Here is an 18,010-nt window from a genome sequence, read left to right as displayed (position 1 = left end):
GGCTCCCCCTTGCCTCCTCCCTGTCCCCCCGCCGGACTTTTCCCTCCTCCGAGGATGAGGCGGCCGACGCGGCGGCTGGCGCTGTCTCTGATGGGGGTGCTCTGGCTCGCCGCCCTCCTCCTCTTCTTCTTCGGGGCGCGGAGGAAGTTGGAGGCGGCGGAGCCCGAGGGCCACACGCCGGAGGTAAGAAGGGAAGGGGCGGCGGGGCCGGGGCTGCTCCGGCGGGACTTGGGCGCGACGCCGCCGCTGCCCGGGGAAGAAGTTCCCAGCGGTTTTCGGGATCCCATCGCCCTCCCCTTAAAGTTTGGTGCCGACTCTGTGCCTGTGCGGCGTAGGGGGGCGGTCTGGCCCTTTCCATACCCTCCTGGTCGTGCCCCCCACCCCCTCCCGCCCACGGTTTCGGATAGCGGCAGTCTCAGCCGCCCTCCCGCCCCGCTCCACCGGGGGCTGTCGGGGCTCCCCCGGCCGCGGGTGCCGCCGGCGGTGCCGACCCTCTGCCCCGCCGCCAACTTCGAGCATCCCTCGCTCCGGACCCTGGGGACGGGGGACACCGGCGGGCCCCAAGAAAACGAAACGCGTGGTTTGTTCACGGGTGGGAAACCGGCAACTCCTCTACCCTGTGGGTCGTGCCGTGTTTCCGAGCTCTGCCCCAAAGACGAAGGGCTCGATCCTGTCCCCGGGCTGAAACGAGAGGGGAGCAGACGGCGAGCACTCAGGTGGTCCGTGGTTGGGGTACACGGGCTGGCCGAGTCCGGTTAAACCGCTGCGGCTTTTCGTGGCTGGTTGTGATGGAAGACTAGACACGGGCAGGATGCTGCCCTGTGAGTCCCAGCCTGGGTGGAAAGAGGGTGCGTTTGCAATCGCGCCTTTCTATGTCATGTTTGAGTCCCCGGAGTGCACAGGAGTGACAGCACGGGAGAGATGCGAAGAGCATCTCGCTCGACACAGCGAGTGCATCGGAGGAGTTTCGCTGCCCAAACGCTGCGAAAAGCAGGGGACCTGCGAGCAGCTTCGGCTGAACGAGGTCTCGTGTCCTCTCCCGGTCTCGTGTCCTCTCCCAGCGGCTGAGAGCTGCTGGGGCTTAGCCGAGGGTTAACTTTCCAAAGGACAAGGATTAAATGCTGCTCTTAGTTGTACTGTGTAAATCTTGAATTAGTTAATCTGGGTTAGAGCCCAGATCCTGAAAATACTCTGAGATTAGGGTTACTGTGGCAGAGGAAGCGTGCAAGCCCTCAGCCTCCTTTTTGCACCAGTGACACCCAACAGCGTTCAGCCCGTGACTTGTGGCAGCTATAAATGTTCACCGCATCTTTGTAGAGTCTCCTATATGTGTCTGTCACCTCTGCAACTGAATTAACGACCTGATTGGGAAAAAAAGTCAGAACTCATAAAGCTTACTTTGATTTTTCATCCTGAGGAATTATTGGTTTTCCATGTTTTTTAAATAAAAATGATTGAAGAGGGTTTTTTTCAGCCTTTCGGAAATCTTTCAATCCTAGCAGAGGGGAATGAATCTATGCAATTTCAGGCCCCAAAAATAAATAATAATATATAAATTTATTTATTTATTTAAGCGGGGGAAAGGCAATAAGTCACTGAAAGCAGAGCTAGAGGACAAGTGCTTTCTTAACTGTAACTAGGCTTTGGCATCAAGACCTCCCCTATATGATGGGGGGCTCCTATATTCTCCTTGAAATGAATCTTGCTTCTTGGTTAGTACCAGCTGCAGCTGAATTGCTGCCATTTTGCAGCCCATTTGACTCTGCTCCCACTCAAAGCTCCCCCCACCACAGGGTGCAGGTTGCTTATGCTTTTAGGGACTGGTCTTGGCTCCTGCAGTAGGTGAAGTGAACTTCTCCCATCAGACAGGATCAGGCCCTGAGTTTCGAAGCTCCAACTGCCAAGTTGCCGTAACTCCAGCAATTTGACTGCTTAAATTGCCTCTCCTTCATTTCTTCTGAATTTTCCATCAAAACGCTCGCATCCCCTTGAGATCCATAGAGTGCAGATTCTTTTTTGTTTTTTAATGCATTGCATTTTTTGGCTTTGGAAACTGCTTTTGAGCAGTATGACTTGTAAGTTGCTTATGAGCATGGAGATGTGGTGTCACTCCAGTTAACACCTCTGAAAGGCTGCAGAGCTGACTTGGGTAGGAGAGACAGGGATGCTGCTGTCCAGAGAGGAGCCTGGTGGTGTGTCCCATTGCCCTGGCCGGCGGGACTGGCTGCCACAGATGAAAACTTGAGCAGTTAAGAGTTGTCCTCCCAAATTTGTAGAGAAACAAGAGGAGGTGGAAGTTGCTAACAGCAGTGCAAACATTACCACAGAGCAAATCCCCATAAACTTCCCTGGCAGCGTTTTCCAACGTGTTTTCCCCCCCTCCCCCCCTCCCTGCTACTGCCTTCTCTCTCAGTTGAGCTATATTTCTGTGAACATATGCACACTATATATCATGCCTCATGTAGATTTAACCTTTAGACCTTTCTTACTTAGGCTCCAACTGGTAATGCTGCCTCCTGCCCATGCCTGTCTCCGGGCAGGGCTCATGGCACACATCCAGTGCTGGGAGGCCAGAGTGCCCAAGCTCCTGGCTGGCTGTGGCATGTTGGTGGCTTGCCAAGGGCCAGCAGAAGAGCTGCTGCCCTTGGGTGTGTGGGTGCCCATCCGTCACTGTTATTTGTGGTTCTTTTCCCCCCCTTCCTTTATCCCAAATCCTGTGCAAGATCCAAGCCTCAGCTTCCCAAAGGAAGGCTTGTGATGCTTTTCTTATAGCTGGAGAACCCAGTGTTGGGGTAGGCAGAGTCTCCAAGGACCAGGACCTTGGTGTGAGGGTCTGATGCAGTTTTTGAGTCCTTACTGCACTGGAAACACGCTGCTGGCTTGTCATTTCGTGATCGCAGTGGAGGCAGGCATTTGGGGGAGGTCTAACAGTGCTTTGGGAGCTTTCCCAAGCTGCTTGTGCCTGAAGAGGTAGGCACAGCCCTCTATTGTAATTAACTTGGCTTCACCTCTCCAGTTGTGTGGTTGGTTTTGTTTTTTTTTTTTCCGTATTCCCCTGTAATCCATCCCTGTGGATCTCTTGCTGCTACCCGGTAGCAGGCAGGCTTAGAGGGCTCCCCTTTTTGGCAGCCCTTGCTCCCCTCAATTCCTGTCACTTCCTTTCCCTCCTCCTTCTTCCTGCTGCCTGCAGCTGCTGGTGGTATGTGCCAGAGTGGTGGGAGCAGGTTGAGGCTGGATTTTAGGGTGTGGGACTCCCTCATGTCTGTGGAGTGTAGTAACCTTGCAGGACTGGTAGGGTACGGAAGAGAATCACTTGCAGCGTTTGGGACCATGAAATTGTTCCTGGGTCAACTTCCCCAGTCCCTCCGGTGCTGTTTTTACTGCTGTTGCTTGAGGTTTGGGGATTGTTGGGGTTTTTTTTTGCTTTTCCAAAGGGCAGATCAAGCCCTATTACTGCTGTAACTCTTGCCCTTTATAAAGTCCTGTGACTTGGCTGGGAAGAGGAGCCGTAGGAGTGTGCCTGCCTCTGCCAAGAGACCATTACCCGCATGGCCCAGCCGGGTGCCTGGTTAGCAGCCATGGACTCAGCCTGCAGGGAAGCAGAGTCTGATGGATGAGAGTGTAAGGACATGGGGCTGGTTGGGGTCATGGATCAGCTGGGACTTGTTGATGCCTTCTGCCTTCCCTGCCTTTTGGCGGAGGATTTCGAAATACTTTTCAAGCTTTAATTAGTTCCAGCCTGTCTCCTTGTCCCAGCAGTTTTCCGGCTGGATAAACCAGGACCCAGAGAGGCTAATTGAACTTTGTATCCTTGTGGGTCTTATTGACTCCAGAGGAATTGAAATCGTTCAACCCTCTTGGAAAATCAGGCAGCCAGTGACCCCCCTGAAGTCACACAGGGAGGAGGTGGTGTGGCTTGGCATGTGGTCTGGTAATCCAGGCTACTGCCTGGCATCTCCCCTGCCTCCCTCTGATAAGTCCCACTGCTCTGCTTTGGGAGGGGTGGGGGGGGTGAGGGAACGTGCAGGCTAATAACTTAATTACATTAAGGAATAATGAAGGGAACTGATACGAGGGATTAATTACAAGCAAAATCCCAAATTAATCGTGAGGAGTACGTGTAGCTGGCTCTGCAGCGATGTTCTGCTAGTGTGCTGCTCCTGTGCCCTGTGCCAGGCTGTGTCTGTGTGGCCCTGGGGGATGCTAATAAGGGAGCAGGAGAGAAGTAGGTGGCTGACAACCCCTTGGTCATCTCATCTCCTCCACCTCGTGAATCTGTATCAGACCACAGTGGGATGTTGGCTGTGTAGCACAGCCCTGCAGCAGGGAGGGGTTGGCAGGGAACTGGGCTCCCTTGCTCAGGGCCACCAGTGTGTGCAGGGGGGGCCAGGAATATAGTTTTTGTTGGGTTTGGGGTTTTTATTTTTCTTCATTCCCTCCTGCATGCTAGTTTGCTCCCTCTGATGGATAGCTAAAGCACAGCTGACAGCCTCTGGAGGGAAAGTGAGTCTGTCACGGGCTTGATTGCAAGAGAAAAGCTACGGAGGAAAAGTTTCCTTTATTAAAAAAAGTGACCTGTTATGCTTGACTTGTAGTAGTGTTTGCAATGCAGCAACTCCTTTCTGATTGTGCTCAAGTGCAGCTGGGGGATGGCTCCTGGGAGATGATGAGAGGCTCAGCACCCTTGCTGCCTACTCCAAGTGCTCTGGGGTGCTCAGCACCCTGCAGGGTCAGACCTCAGTGCAAAGGAATCCTTGCCAGCTTTGTGCTTGTGTGTCTTGCACCAGCCTGCATTTCCTTCTGCATTGTCTCCATCTAGAAAGCCTCAGCACCTGGAATTCAGTTGACAGTCTCTAGATGTTAAATTCCTGTCAGTTTTATAGCAGCAGAGCCACTTAACAGATTAAAATAACTGTGTATCCTGCAGAAATTCAGATCTTGACAATTAAGGGATTGAAGTGGCAAAGCTGTTGGGAACAAGAAAAAAAAGGCAGTGTTAAGTACCTGGGAAGCTTGTGTTGACTGGGACTTGGGACTTGGCTGGGTGCATGGATAGGTCCAGGATGTGAGAGAAGGGGAAACTTCTGTCATGCTTTGCTGCTGAAATCCCACCCTGAAATCTCTTAAGAGCAAACTGAGGCTTTCTAGGATGTGCAAAGCTTTGGTGATGCAGGAGGTGGGGTGGAATCCAGTTCCTCTCTCCTGCTTGTGTATTTAGTGATGGATGAAACAGAAAACCATGCCCAAGCTATCCTCATTTGTGGGGCCAGACAGGACAGGTCTGGTGCATCAATGAGTACCATTTCTCAAGCACTTTGTTTCCTTCTAGTGGGATTGGGAGAGAGGTTTTCCAGCATGGCAGACCTCCTTGTGGAAATACCTGTGCCCTTGTGGAGCGAGACTGGGGGGAGAAAGTCTTGCCAAATTCAGCATCCAGTCGCCTCGGTGACTAAACTGGCTGCGGACAAATGGTGAGCAGCCTGCCTTGTGCATCTCTTTTAATTAACCTGCCCACTGCGCATCAAGGCACTCTCTGAGAAACCTGTGAAACAATAACCAGTAAATGGAAAACCTCTTAATTTTTCACTGGTAATTACAATGAATGAATTTTGCCCCTGTTACATTCTGGCAGAGCTCCGTGTTGTAGCTGTGACTGATGGGGGCATAAATATTGATTGAACAAGACTTGTTTGCTTTGCAAAACAGTGAGCATCAGGATATACAGGTGCCTGTCCTAGCTTGATGCTTTTAAAAAAAGTATCAGAGAAGGAGGGATATGAGGCGAGAATTCTGCTTCTTTGCTGGTAAGAATATAAATAAATTTCTGTGCAGGTGGTATGTGTTTTGTTGTCAAGAGGTGTTGAGCACCAGAAGAAGAAAAATACTTCTTATTGTGCTCTAGAAGGATAAAATGAGTTGAAAAAGTCCTGATGCTTCACTCTGAAGGGTTGTTGGAGGTGGTGATACTCCCAGTCTGAGCTGGGTTCAGGAGTGTCATAATCTCTCTTGTAATCTGTTTTTCCTATCAGGGTCCCTGTGGAGCACCCTGCATGTGGAATCACTCTGGGCTGCAGCATCCCTCAGCAGCTGGTGTGACATTGTGTGGTGTCTTCCTCTTGTAGGTAACGGGGAAGGGCTCAAGCCCTTGCCCTTTGGTTTTTAGGAGGACGCAGCTCTGGCTCATGACCCAGAGCCCTTGGTGAGCTTTAGGGGTGAGCTTGACAAAAGCAACTCCTGATTTTTGAGCAGGAAGGTCTCCAGCTCTGTGTCTGGATGCCAAGGCTTTGCAGACACAGCATGTATGTTGTGAAGCATCTCCACGCTTGAGAAACATGTTGACTATCAGGGAAGATGTTTTTTTCTATTTATCCTTGTGCCACCTCAGATACACACAGAGGTGGATTATTTACTCAAGAAACCTGTCTGTTTTCTCCTCGCTCTTCCTTTCCTTGATAAGAAAACATCATCCTGATTTATTTTGATGGGCTCATGGCCCAGGGCCTGCCTTGTCTGGGTTTGCTTCTTGCTCTGCTGAGACATCCCTTGTCCCTGGCTCTGCAATGTGACCTCTGCCTTCCCACGGGCAGGGCACTTGGCACATGGGATGGCTGCAGGGTGAGAGCTATAAATGGGAATGCTGTGCCTGGGGAGGGCAGGTCCAAGGAACATTTATGGTGCTGTGATTAGAATTTTTCTGTCCCTCCTGAATCTGAAAGGTTGGTTGTAGGCGTAGAGACCGGGTCAGAGCAGGCAGGGCACGCTCTGCCTAGCTGCAGTGGTTCCGCAGGTGTGAGCTGGGCGAGCTCCGGCACTGGAGGGGCAGTGCTGGGAGAGGCAGCCTTGCAAATGACACCGCTTTATAATCCTGTATAAGTGCAGGTGCAGCATTATTGTCCCAGGCTGACAAATCCCTGGGAAGCTGAATATGGGGGTGTTGTCTTTCTTGGGTCCGTGGATGTGTTGTGCTCTGCGCACACAGCTCATGGGAAGCTGGTTTGGCGCTTTGGGCATTTTTGTCTCTGCTCTAGTCTCCTTGCCAGTGGGAAGAGTGAGCTCGGGAGAGGCTGTGGAAACGCAAAAGCAACGTACTTCATCTGGGAAAGTCTCATCCATGAGGGCAGCCCAGCATTTGGTGCAATAAAACCAAGTACGGGAAATGTATCTGTGGAGAAAGCAGAAGTAGGATGTGTTTAAGGAAGATGTTTGCATGGAGGAGTAATTACGTGTAGCCTAACGACAAAGGGTGCAGCGGATTGACTATTAATTGGAGTAGCGCGAGCGGGAGATTGCTGGCATTAGCTCTGTGTTTCTTGCTGGTTTCCTTCTGCTTAAAGAAGGAAGGGGTGAGGAGCAGATGATGGGGGGGAGTTTGCTCTCTATCCACTTTCCCGTGCAATGAAAAAGCCATTTCTCCCCCTTTCTCTCACAGTGAAATGTTCAGATTTTGCCAGCGACACTTAGTGCAGTTGCTTACTAAGCTGCAATTAAATTGATTTCCCATCCTCTTTCGCCTTTTTGGTTCCAAAATCTCAGCAGGGGTCAGCTTTATGGGAGGAGTAAGACAAGGAAGAGATCTCAAGCCCTGTCTTCTGCTCCTCTAAATCAGTATTGCTCCACTCTTCATATGCATTTCCAAAGGAGCCAGGAAAGGGGGGCTGCCTAGATAAAGGTTTTTTGCTGTGGTGGGAAGGGCAGCCCTAGGTCAGGCTGGATTAGTCTATAGGGTACCTGGGAAGCCTCCCACTGTGGGATGGGCACTGGGTGTCCTCGGGGGAGGGCTGGGGCTCTGGGTGCCAGTGGCAGAGGGGTACTGGAAGGAGGAGGATGATTTTTCATTGTTAACACGTGCCTTCAGAAAATGATCAGTGGTGACAGGTTCAGCAGGAGTTCACCCCTTTGTTTATGGAGGCAGCATTAGTAATACTAATAGTTTGCCTTCAGTCCCACTGTTCGAAAGCCTAGTATGATCTGTAGTTAACCCTTACTGCAGCCCTGAGGGAGTGAGGTGTAGTGGTTGTTTGTTTGGGAAGGGACAATGTGCCAGTGCCACTCCTCCATGGGGGGAGGAGATTACATGCTGGAAGGGGGACTGTCCCCAGCTAGCAGGTGTGCAGATGCACTGGTGGTGGCACTGGGGGGATAGGGTGGGGCTTGTGTCCCCCACCAAACCCTGCCTTACCACACACAGACAGAAATCAGTGATGATTTACTGCAAAACATCTCAAGCTCCAGCTTTGTTATATTATTTGGAGTAGTAAGTGAGCTAATGATTGCATCTCGTCTCAGAAAGTATTGCGAGAAGTGCAGTGCCAAAAGAGAATTGATTCACAAGCAAAACAGGTTCATTTTTCAGATGAGGCTGAAAGACAAGGGAAAGAGAGATTCTTTTTCCCTTTTTTTTTTTATACTTTTTTAAATTTTATTTTTCTCCTCCATCTCAAGTATGACTAGTAGCTTTCCCTCTTCAGTTTTCTAGTGGAAACGCCAGTCATAAACCTGATTGGAAAGTGATGCGAGGAGAGCAGGGTTCATGCAGTGCAAAAACAAACGAGCTATGAAATCACCTTCTATTCTCCAAACATTATTCACAGAGCCAAGAAAATTGAGATGGATGATTCTTTTTCTTCTGAAGCCACTGAAGGAATAAGTCCAAGGGATGTAATTTGGCCCAAGCCAGGAAAGCAAGGCTGCTTTGTCCTGGCTTTCCAAATAGCTTTGCCTGCATTTAGACACACACCATTTCCTCCTCAAGGACCACTGTCGGCATCCGCCGGTTACAAACACACCTCATAACACATTATGGAGACACACGGCGCGCAAATAAGACATGAATATGTTCAGCGGCGCGGGCCTTGGTTGCAGCCCCCCTGGGCTGGGGGAGTTTGTGGATGTCTCTTCTTTCTTCTGCATTGAATTTTTAGTTGCTTGTTGTTAGGTGAGATGGAGAAAAGATGGGAGGGAGGAGTCACAGGTGTGAGCAGACTAATTTTCAATGGTTGGCTCAGTTCTTCTTATTAAACACTGATTTATTTTTTTTTTATATTTTTAATACTTTTTAATTTAATTTTTAAAATATTTTTATTTAAAACTGGTTTCTTCATCTGAGTCAAGGTAATCTGCTTTACCCGGTGGGTTGATTCAGGGTCCTTCAGGATGGAATAATATCCTTTGGGATCTGCCTTCGGGGATGTTTGGTATGCAGCCCCTTTGCACTTTGACCTCACCCAGATGAAATGCAAAACTCAGGGTCTTGTTGGGGAAGGCAGGTGGTTTTCCAGCAGGGCAGACAGCAGGAAGACACAGGGAGGCTGCTGGAGCTGGTGTGGGAGCCAAGCTGGGAGGGAGGTTGTTATATAGCATGGTCCTGCCTTTGACAAGAGTGGAGCTGGATGGAGAAGGAGCAGGGAAGAGTCGTGGTGTTTATAATGCCCGTTGCATTTTCCTGGCACTATAATGCAGTGTAATCTGGAGAGAGACAGACTCAAACATGCGTTAACCAGCCATCTGCTGCTGTGACTGGGATCCTAATGGATGAATATCCATATAACGCTCAGCATTAAACCTCGTACGGCATGTAGGCTGCATATGGTTTGCTCCTGTTGTTACTGTGGAGTGATTTGTGAAGAGCCCTCCTGTTCTGCCTTCCCATCCTGAAGGAAGATCTCTGCTTTGGGTACCTTCAGAGAAAAAAGGGCAACCATCGTGCAGCCCTTGGGGATGGGCCCAAAGCACAGCGGTGTACCAGCAGCTCTGTCTGCTGGGTGTGGCATGAGAGGAGCTGATTTTGGGGTGGAGGAGACAAAAAGTATTTGCTGGGCCAGCCAGCACCAGGTCTCCCAGCCCCACTGCCATGACATGGAGTGAGGGAGAGTTGGGTAGATGGATGGAGGGATGGTGTTGAATGAAGGGTTAGACTTGATGATCTCGGAGGTCTTTTCCAACCTGGTTGATTCTATGATTCTATGGACAGCTTGCTGCAGCAGAGGGATGGCACACATCTGGGGAAGCTGTTAGTGGTGGTTCACTGCTGTGAAGTTGCAGTTTTGGGAAGGAAAAATATCAAGAATATCAATTTGCCTTTGTTTTTTTTCTTAAGTTTTGACATTTTTTACCATATAATTAACTTCCCACAAAAAATATTGTTCTGGAAAACCAGGACTGAGATTTTAAAGTGGAGCATGCTGTTGTATACCCATCACCATTTACATTTAGCCATTGGAAATGGTTGAAGATAGAATCTTCCCTGTTGCAATGATGTACGAGAGCACCCACCCAGCACGCTGGACAGCTTCTGCTCTCTTTTCAGTGACTGCTTCCTTTCTGCTCCCTGCAGACCCCGGAGCCCATAGATGAAGCACAATGCGTACTTCTGTGCAGCCTTTTCTGTTCTCATGCAGCCAAGGGCTTCACAAGCAGTAGTAATTGTATTTACAGAGCTCTGAATAAATAATGAAATATGTCCCCTTTGCAGAGGTTATGTGTGAAGAGTTTGGTCAAGTGAGAAGATCAAGCCTGCAAAGAGCCTGAAATCTGCTGAGACTTCAGCTGCTGCGGTCTTAGGAAGCGTCAGGCATTCGTGCAAAATTAGGCTTTGCAAAGGCTTCTCACTTTGCCTGGTTTGGTAGCATTCTCAGGGGGAAAGTGAACTATCTGAGCCCTTTAGAGAGACGGTCATCTGCCCAATCTGAAGTCCCAGCCCCACATCTTGGGAAGGAATAGCACCTCAAAACAGAGGTCACCAGGTGAAGTAATCTGAAATATGAAGTTAGACTTGCAAGTGGCAAAAAAGGGAATCAGATGATGAGAAAAGTGTTATGATGCCTGGTGACGTGGCCTTTATTACTGTGCATAGGTGTGGATGTGTCTTCTCAGCAGGGACCTCCTGAATATACCTGCACACTGAGGAAGCACAACGTTTCCAAAATGAAACATAAAATACGAACACAATCTACCTTGCCAGGTGAGCTCCAGCAGGCATTTGAATGCCAGGGAAGGTCGTTCAGATGTTGTTCTTCACCTGAGGCATGGCAGGACTCAGGAAGGGGAGGACACCTTCCCTTCTGAAGGCAATGTTGGCAAAGGAAAGTCAGTTCCAATTTGAACTTTGCAGGCAGAAGCTTCGCTTGTGTGCGGGGAGCAGGAGGAAAACGCGTTGGCACTTGAGGGCACCAGCAGTTGGGAGGTGAAGGACGGTCAACCTTCCCCGGCAGGCACAGGCGGTGTTCTGTAAAACAGGCTTTCTTTGCTCTTGGTGAGTTATTGCATCCTTGGGAGATCAGCTCCCACTGCTAAATCCTGACCCTGTAAATGAAACGCTGCCCAGCAGTGAAGAACATCTCTGCAGTGTAGCCAAACCCTTGCACATTTTCTGTTTAACCAGAGTGTGGTGCTGAGATGGCAGTCGCAGCACTGGGGCACGCTTGGTAGAAAGGCCCTCGCTGTAGGTGCAGCAGCAGAGGCAGGTCCAGCATGGGGATTTTAACTAATTAAATAAAGTGTGATTTGCACCTTTTAATCTCAGTGATTCCTGCATATGGGCACCTGTTTTTAGGATAAAAGCTTATTCTGCTTCAATTAATTTTATATCAATATAAGCTGACTAATTAAAGGTGTGAATGAAAGGCCAGGTAGCTAATTCCCTTCCCTCTGGGGCACAGGCTGCACTAAGATAACTCAGGGACTGGGAGCTCTTGGCAATGCGGGTGTTAGTCCAGCTGAAACAGCCAAACAGTTTTTGATTTTTCATATCTAAATACCAACTGGGATCAGCTAAGTTTTGATGCAGATCTTCTGGTATTGACATCAGTTTGGGCATTGGCACCAGCTGTGTATGTGGCTTTGGGCAAGCCAACATTTCTCTGAATGCAGACTTGGGTCTCAAGATGTTCTCCCCATCTTTATGCAGAACTAGCAGCCATTGCTATATCTGAGAGGTAAAGCAGATGAATTCCCACTTTTTTTCCTTATTTCCAGAAGCTGTGTTTCAGGTCCATAGGCCAGGACTGCTGTTTCACAGGTGTTTCATCACAGTAGGATGCAATAGATAACTGGCTGTTTCTGTGTCAAAATCTCAGAGAACTCTTCAGAATTATATTAATCCAATAAAAGAGTTAAAACTTTCAAAGTGTAAAAGCTGGGGACATTTCTCCTTTGAGAATGAACTAATACTTGACCTGAAAAGTATGATATATCTCTAGTCTTGAGGCACAGCTAAACTCATGCCATGCTCTGGATTTCTTTTTCTCCCCCTGTAATCCTTTCCCAGTGCATCAAACAGGTACAGCAGATCGATTTGCTCAAGCTCTTAGTGTTTGCTCTGTGTTAGAGAGACCCAAATTCCACAAGAGGCTGGCTTTCATTGAAGGAGACTTTCAAGCCACTGAGTTTATCCCAGCACGTGCTTAAAGGCTTTTGCCACATGGGATTTGGTTTTGAGAGAAAGTGCAGGGAAGCCAGCGCTTGCTTTGCTGTAAGCAGGGCTGATTTCAGTGCCGTAAGGAGCTGAGTTTGATAACCCAGCAGCATGGTTCAGTGCCTTCCCTCGTGCTGCCTGGCTGTGTTCTTGCAAGGAGCCACAGTGTGATTACAAGGGCTGTTAAATGCCCTTAATATTCACGCTGTTGGAGAGAGCATTACTCCTGCCGGTTCTGCTGTCTGCTGCTGTTTGCAATAGCATTGCATCGATGATTAAATCACCAACGCTGCAATGTGGAGCGTGTGAAGCCCCTCCAGCCAGGAGATGCAAAGGCAGAGTTAAATCCCTCCTGTTTGCCCACTTCTTTTCTGTTTTTTTTTTTTTTTGCTGTATCTTAACAACATTTTTTAAACAAACAAAGCACAGAGGAACAGTTTGGAGCCATGAAATGAGACGGGAAATGAGCCTCTTGCAGAGAGGTTAAGAGAATAGGGCACGGGCGCTGCGAGGGAAAGGAGCTGGAGGGCTCAGGGCAGCACATGCGTGATGCAGCACTGCTGTGCACGCTGCTTGTCCTTGTCCTCTTTTCAGGAATAGATGGGAAAAGCAGCAAACTGAGTAATATATATATATGTGTGTATATAGACTTGGTGGGGCAGCAGATGGGGGGATGGCAGGGGGTGCTCTGATGGTGGTATGGGGCAGCTTTTGGAGCTGAAGCCAGCAGCTGCTTATCATGAGAGAGCCCTGTTCCATCCTAACCTCTTCTGGGTGTTCAGGGGAGCTGCTCCCAGTTGGTGTTGGGTTGGGGGAGTGTTCGTTCCCCACCATGCCTGTGCTGTTGCCTCAGCTCCAGGGTTTCCTCATCTGGCGCTGGGATGCAGCTGTTTCCCCAACAAAGCCTTGTCCCTTGTATGCAGTCTCAGGTGCCTGAGAGGGTCTTCAGCCTGCCAGGTATTTTAGGGAAAAGAGCCAAAAGCAGATTCTTGGCACCCTGTTTCACTTGTTGGACTGCCCCATCCCTCTCTCCCACAAGTCTGTGTTCTCACTTTATTGTGTGTTTCTGTGCTCGACCACAGGTATCACAAGCAGGTGGCTTGTCTTGGAAGTGTCCCCGCATTTCCTATTTGGCCCAAAAATGTTCAGTGTCCATTTGGCCACAAAGACTTGGATTTAGCTCATGGGGCCAGGGGCTTTGAAACCCCTGTCGGTGTCTGGGAGAGAGGTGCTGAGCCGAGCATCCTTGTCTGCAGGGAAATGCTGGGGACTTTTCTGAGGCCAGTCCCCAGCGGCACTGCAGTGGCTTCGGCAGCCCCTCTTTTCTGTGCAGGTATTGCCGGGGAGAAGGCTGGCACCTCCACAAACGACTTGTTTCCATGGCTTGCTCTCACGGGGTCTCGCTGAGGAGAGTCCTGACGGGGTGGCCATTAACGAACCTGTTGGTTAATCGCTCCCGTCGCTTTCAGTTAGAGAGAGCAGCGTGGCGGGGACGCCTGGCTGGGCGCCGGCAGGAGGCTGTGCTCAAGGTTTGCCGAGCCTCCATTGATTTTTGAGCTTGTCACGCTGTTCATTAGGAGTGGGAGAGCAAACTAGGTGCTTAGGAGAAGTGCTCTGAGTCGATCCTGATGGAGTGCGGGTTTCTCCGCTGCCTGGTTAAGAAGGAAAAAAACATTCTTGCCCAAGTCTCCTCTGCTCCTAGAGCACTCAGCCTCAAATCTTCCATCTTCAAGGGGTGCCCCGGCAGGACATCTGTCCATCTACCCTGACACTGCCCTGTTCTTGCAGACTTGCTGCACTGAGAAGGAGTGCAGAAAGTTGTGCTGTTGGTGCTTTTGGTTCGTGGGATGATTTTGTTCCCTGTCCCTCCCTCTTGTCCTGCCAGGTTCCCACAGCTTGGTCCCTGTTCTGTGTTGAGCTTGCTGAGCATGTTGATCATGCTGGAGCTGCATTGATCAAGGCAGTAAATCAGCTTGCTGGTGCTGTGGATATAAATGATGAATGTAATGTGAATCATTCACATTACAGAGAAAAAAGAAAGCAGAGAAAAAAAGAGGGGGAAACAAAAGGAAAAATTGGGAAGAATATAGTGTACTAAGAAATGGATTGCCTATGAGTTGAAATACCTGCCTCGACCAAGGCCCCTCAGCGCAGCAGCATGGTCCTAAAGATGGCATAAGGTGCTGCAATGGGACCTGATGGGGAAGGAAAAGAGAGTTCCCATGTGTGCAGAGCTGTGCTGGCACCCCACCTTCCTCCCTGCTTGCCGACAGCAGCTAATGGATAGTGGAGATAAGGATGGAAGCTGGTATCCGCCACGTGGGACGAGGTGCAGGACTGAATAGAGGTCACCAAATGACCAAATGGAGCTAAATCATAGGCCAATTTATAGTCTTGCTGCCTACAGATGCGGGGAAGGTTTGAGCAGGGATACTATTGTTCAAATGTCTTTGCAGCTCTTAAGGTTGCAGCCTCCCTGTTTGCTGCCTGCCTTAGCAGGGTTTCCTTTTTTTTAGGATTTTTAAATACTTTCCTGCTGGTGAAAGGCTGAGAGCCCTCAAGGCTTAAGCCTTCCACTGATTTCAGCAGTTTCTAGGTCCCCAAGCTGCCCATACGGTGTCCCTCAGCCCTGGCCCGTGCTTTGGGGAGGTAGAAGTTTGGAGCTGAGTCAGTGACATCTCCACCAGAGGGTAGTTATCCAGCTGAACTGAGCCTACTGGCTCCCTATGGACCGCAAACCAGATGTTGTATGGCAGTGATTTAAAGTCTCTGTCATTTAGAGACAAATCGGTGGTAATGAGTCTCTTTTTATAGACAGGAACTTCGAGGCATGGGAAGATTTAATGGGAGACGCTTTGTAAAATTAGCTGCTTAGCTAACTTTAGCAAAATCTTAGCCAAATTAACTAAAAATTAGCTAAATTCAGCTAAAATCATTGGAGAATTCTTGATGGGGGGAAAAGCAGAAATTTTAAGGGCAGGTGAAGAGTTAGTAAAGCTGCTGAAGTTGTAACACCGTTCGGTAGTTCAGGAGTGTGCTCCTGCCTTGAGTATGCTGCTCAGTTTTGGACATCTCACTGGAATGGGTCCTGAGTTGGAAGAAATTAAGGTGGATGCTGGAAAGTTATCTGCAGGGAGAGGGGGGAATTTCACTTGTGGGCCTTACTGCTGCCAGGCTGCTGTGGCATCAAGCGCTTGATGGCTGGCAGCAGGAGGATTCGACACCTGCGTGGCCATCCTCAGCCACAGCTTTTGTAAGAGGAGGAAAAAGGGATGGGGAAAAAAATAAAGTCTTGTGACTCAGGAGGGTGTCTTGCTGGCAAAAAAATTGGGGAAAAGCATCACTCCTGGAGGAGTTGTGTGTAGCTGCCAGGGCATCTTCTTGCCTGGTGTTGGAGGCAAGGTGTCTGGTTGGATGGTTTAGGAATGATTCATTTTCTGAGGTTGAGTATGGAGAAAAAATAGTGCTGCTGTAGTCCCACACCCTTGGAAATGAAATGGAGAGATGAAGAAAGAGGAAGGAGAGATGAACAAAAGCCTCTGTGGCTGAAGGAGGAGGTGAAAGAGGGTAAGATAAAATTCAATTCTGTGAGCCTGGCTGTTGGCCAGGAAGATGTGGTGAACTTCTGCTGTGTGCCTTGGGATCTGTCATGACCGGGAGCACTTAAGAGGCTATTTCTCCTACAGCAGAGCTACATCTTTCTACAGATGTTAAGCTGACAGAGACAAGATGGATTGTTGCAGAGATACAAAGGGCTTGGATGTACGTTTTTCCTTTTATCCCAATTTGTGTTCAAGATAGTTGTAAGCCCCATGGAGTATTTTTCCTGGTAGAGGATCTGGTGATGAGCTAGTGGCTTTCTGCCTTTTGGCTTTTTCCAGAGGTAATTCCAGTGGACTAACCAAGGGGTGGCAGTGTTACTGGCCACCAGTGGTAAAGCCAGTCCATGGGGTCACCATCTCCTCCTCCATTAGCTGGGAAGCTTATGTTCCCTGAGGATCAAGAGGGACTGGAGATGTGGTTTTGTGGACTGTACATGCCTGACCTGGCTCTTATCCGCTATTTTCAGCCCTTGGAGCCGTCAGAGTTGTTTCATCTGAGTGGTACAGAGTCAGGAGGGTAGATGCCAGGGGAAGCCATGTGGCAGCATCCCTGCCTGCAGCAGCAGAGCTGGGGACCACAAAGTAGGACTTAAGGCTAACCCTAGAGCCTGCACCACTTGGAGATGAGAAGGGGATGCAGAACTGGTTCAGTGAGCAATGCAGGGATTTGCCCAGCATCCCCACCTTGCTTCTGGGGCAGAAATTATTGTGAGGTTTTCAGGAAAGTCGTCTTGGAAGAAATATTGCTGTGGAGGCAGAAATCTGAATAATCTCTCAGTTTGCAGACTGCTCTGATAAACTGTTGTTTTCAGATGCAAGGCACAGGTCAAGCAGTTTTTGTGCTTCCTGAAAAAAAGACCCAGCCCCCAAACACACCCCCATCATTGACACAGTGGGTAGGGCAAGGAGGAAATAAATTTTTTTTTCATTCGCTTTCATTAAATATGCTATCAATAAACATTCACCTTGGCCTGCCCAGAAGCACTCAGTTTTTATTAATGATTTTTTTTCTCTACTCTGGAAGCCTTCCAGTGACAGCAGTCCCTGTGCCAGCAGGGCAGGACAGTGTTGGGCAGCATTTAGGATGTGGGTGAACAGTAGCACATCACTTCTGTTCAGTAGCACCTGTGCTGGGCAGGGGGCTTGCTGTAACATCTTAATCCTGACCTTGGTTTTCCTCCTGTGGCTCCTGTGTGCCCATCAGGAATATGGTGTGGCTGGGGCAGCTCTCACAAGCAAGTGTAGCTCTTTTGGGTTTGTGGATAATAGTGAACTGCTGTGGGAAATAGTTTCTTTTGAAGCAATCTTCTCTACAAAAGTCCCCTTGAATTTAATGAAGACTTAGAAAGTTGTTCCTGCAATTTTTATGCCAGCATATAGATATCCATAAAAGAGCCCTCCCATAAATGGAACAGAAAGGAAACCATTCATTTTAACGTCTGTGCATTTATGGATTGATCTTTACAGAATCCTATTAGTTTCACTGCCAGTAAGTGGCATGAGGACTCTATTTCAAACCAGACAATGTCAAGATATAGAGGTGGGCATTAAATATCATCCTACCTGTTGCTGTTCAGCTATACTGCTCATGTCTGAGCAGCAGGTAATGGCAGGGGCCAGGAATGCCAAGTCGATCTCCTTCCAGCTCTTTGTTAAGATCATTAGGAACCATGATAACGTAGGAGGCTGGCATTACACTGTTTCAACAGCCCATTAAGTAGATCTGATCATTTTTGTACAAGGCTTCCTTAAAAGCAAAGAAATACTCTCCTGGAGTCATTCCTTGGTGCCGGCTTTTGAGAAAGCAATGATTTATAAACCTCTTCCTAAATAAACAAGTTACATACAATGAAAAAAACCCCAACAAAACCCATAAACCACAGACTGCTACTCTTCCCCATAATGCAGACAATTTCTGGATTTTTTTCTCTTCCCCCTCTGCCAGGTGGAGGACAGATCATCCTCTCCCTGCCCAGAGGGCTGCTGACAGCCTGGC

The 18,010-nt window shown here is 49.0% G+C and overlaps 1 protein-coding gene across 1 annotated transcript in view; it reads left to right on the top strand.

Moving 5' to 3' along the window:
* GALNT14 (polypeptide N-acetylgalactosaminyltransferase 14) overlaps positions 1-18,010 on the top strand; it is a 96,149-nt gene continuing 78,139 nt past the window's right edge. Inside the window, exon 1 of the mRNA XM_032682654.1 lies at positions 1-183. Coding sequence (XP_032538545.1) covers positions 55-183 — 129 coding nt within the window. The 5' untranslated portion in view covers positions 1-54. The remainder of the gene's footprint in view (positions 184-18,010) is intronic.

This window comes from Chiroxiphia lanceolata, chromosome 3 (assembly GCF_009829145.1).
Source record: "Chiroxiphia lanceolata isolate bChiLan1 chromosome 3, bChiLan1.pri, whole genome shotgun sequence".
NCBI lineage: Eukaryota > Metazoa > Chordata > Aves > Passeriformes > Pipridae > Chiroxiphia > Chiroxiphia lanceolata.
This window is presented reverse-complemented; position numbering and strand designations above follow the sequence as displayed.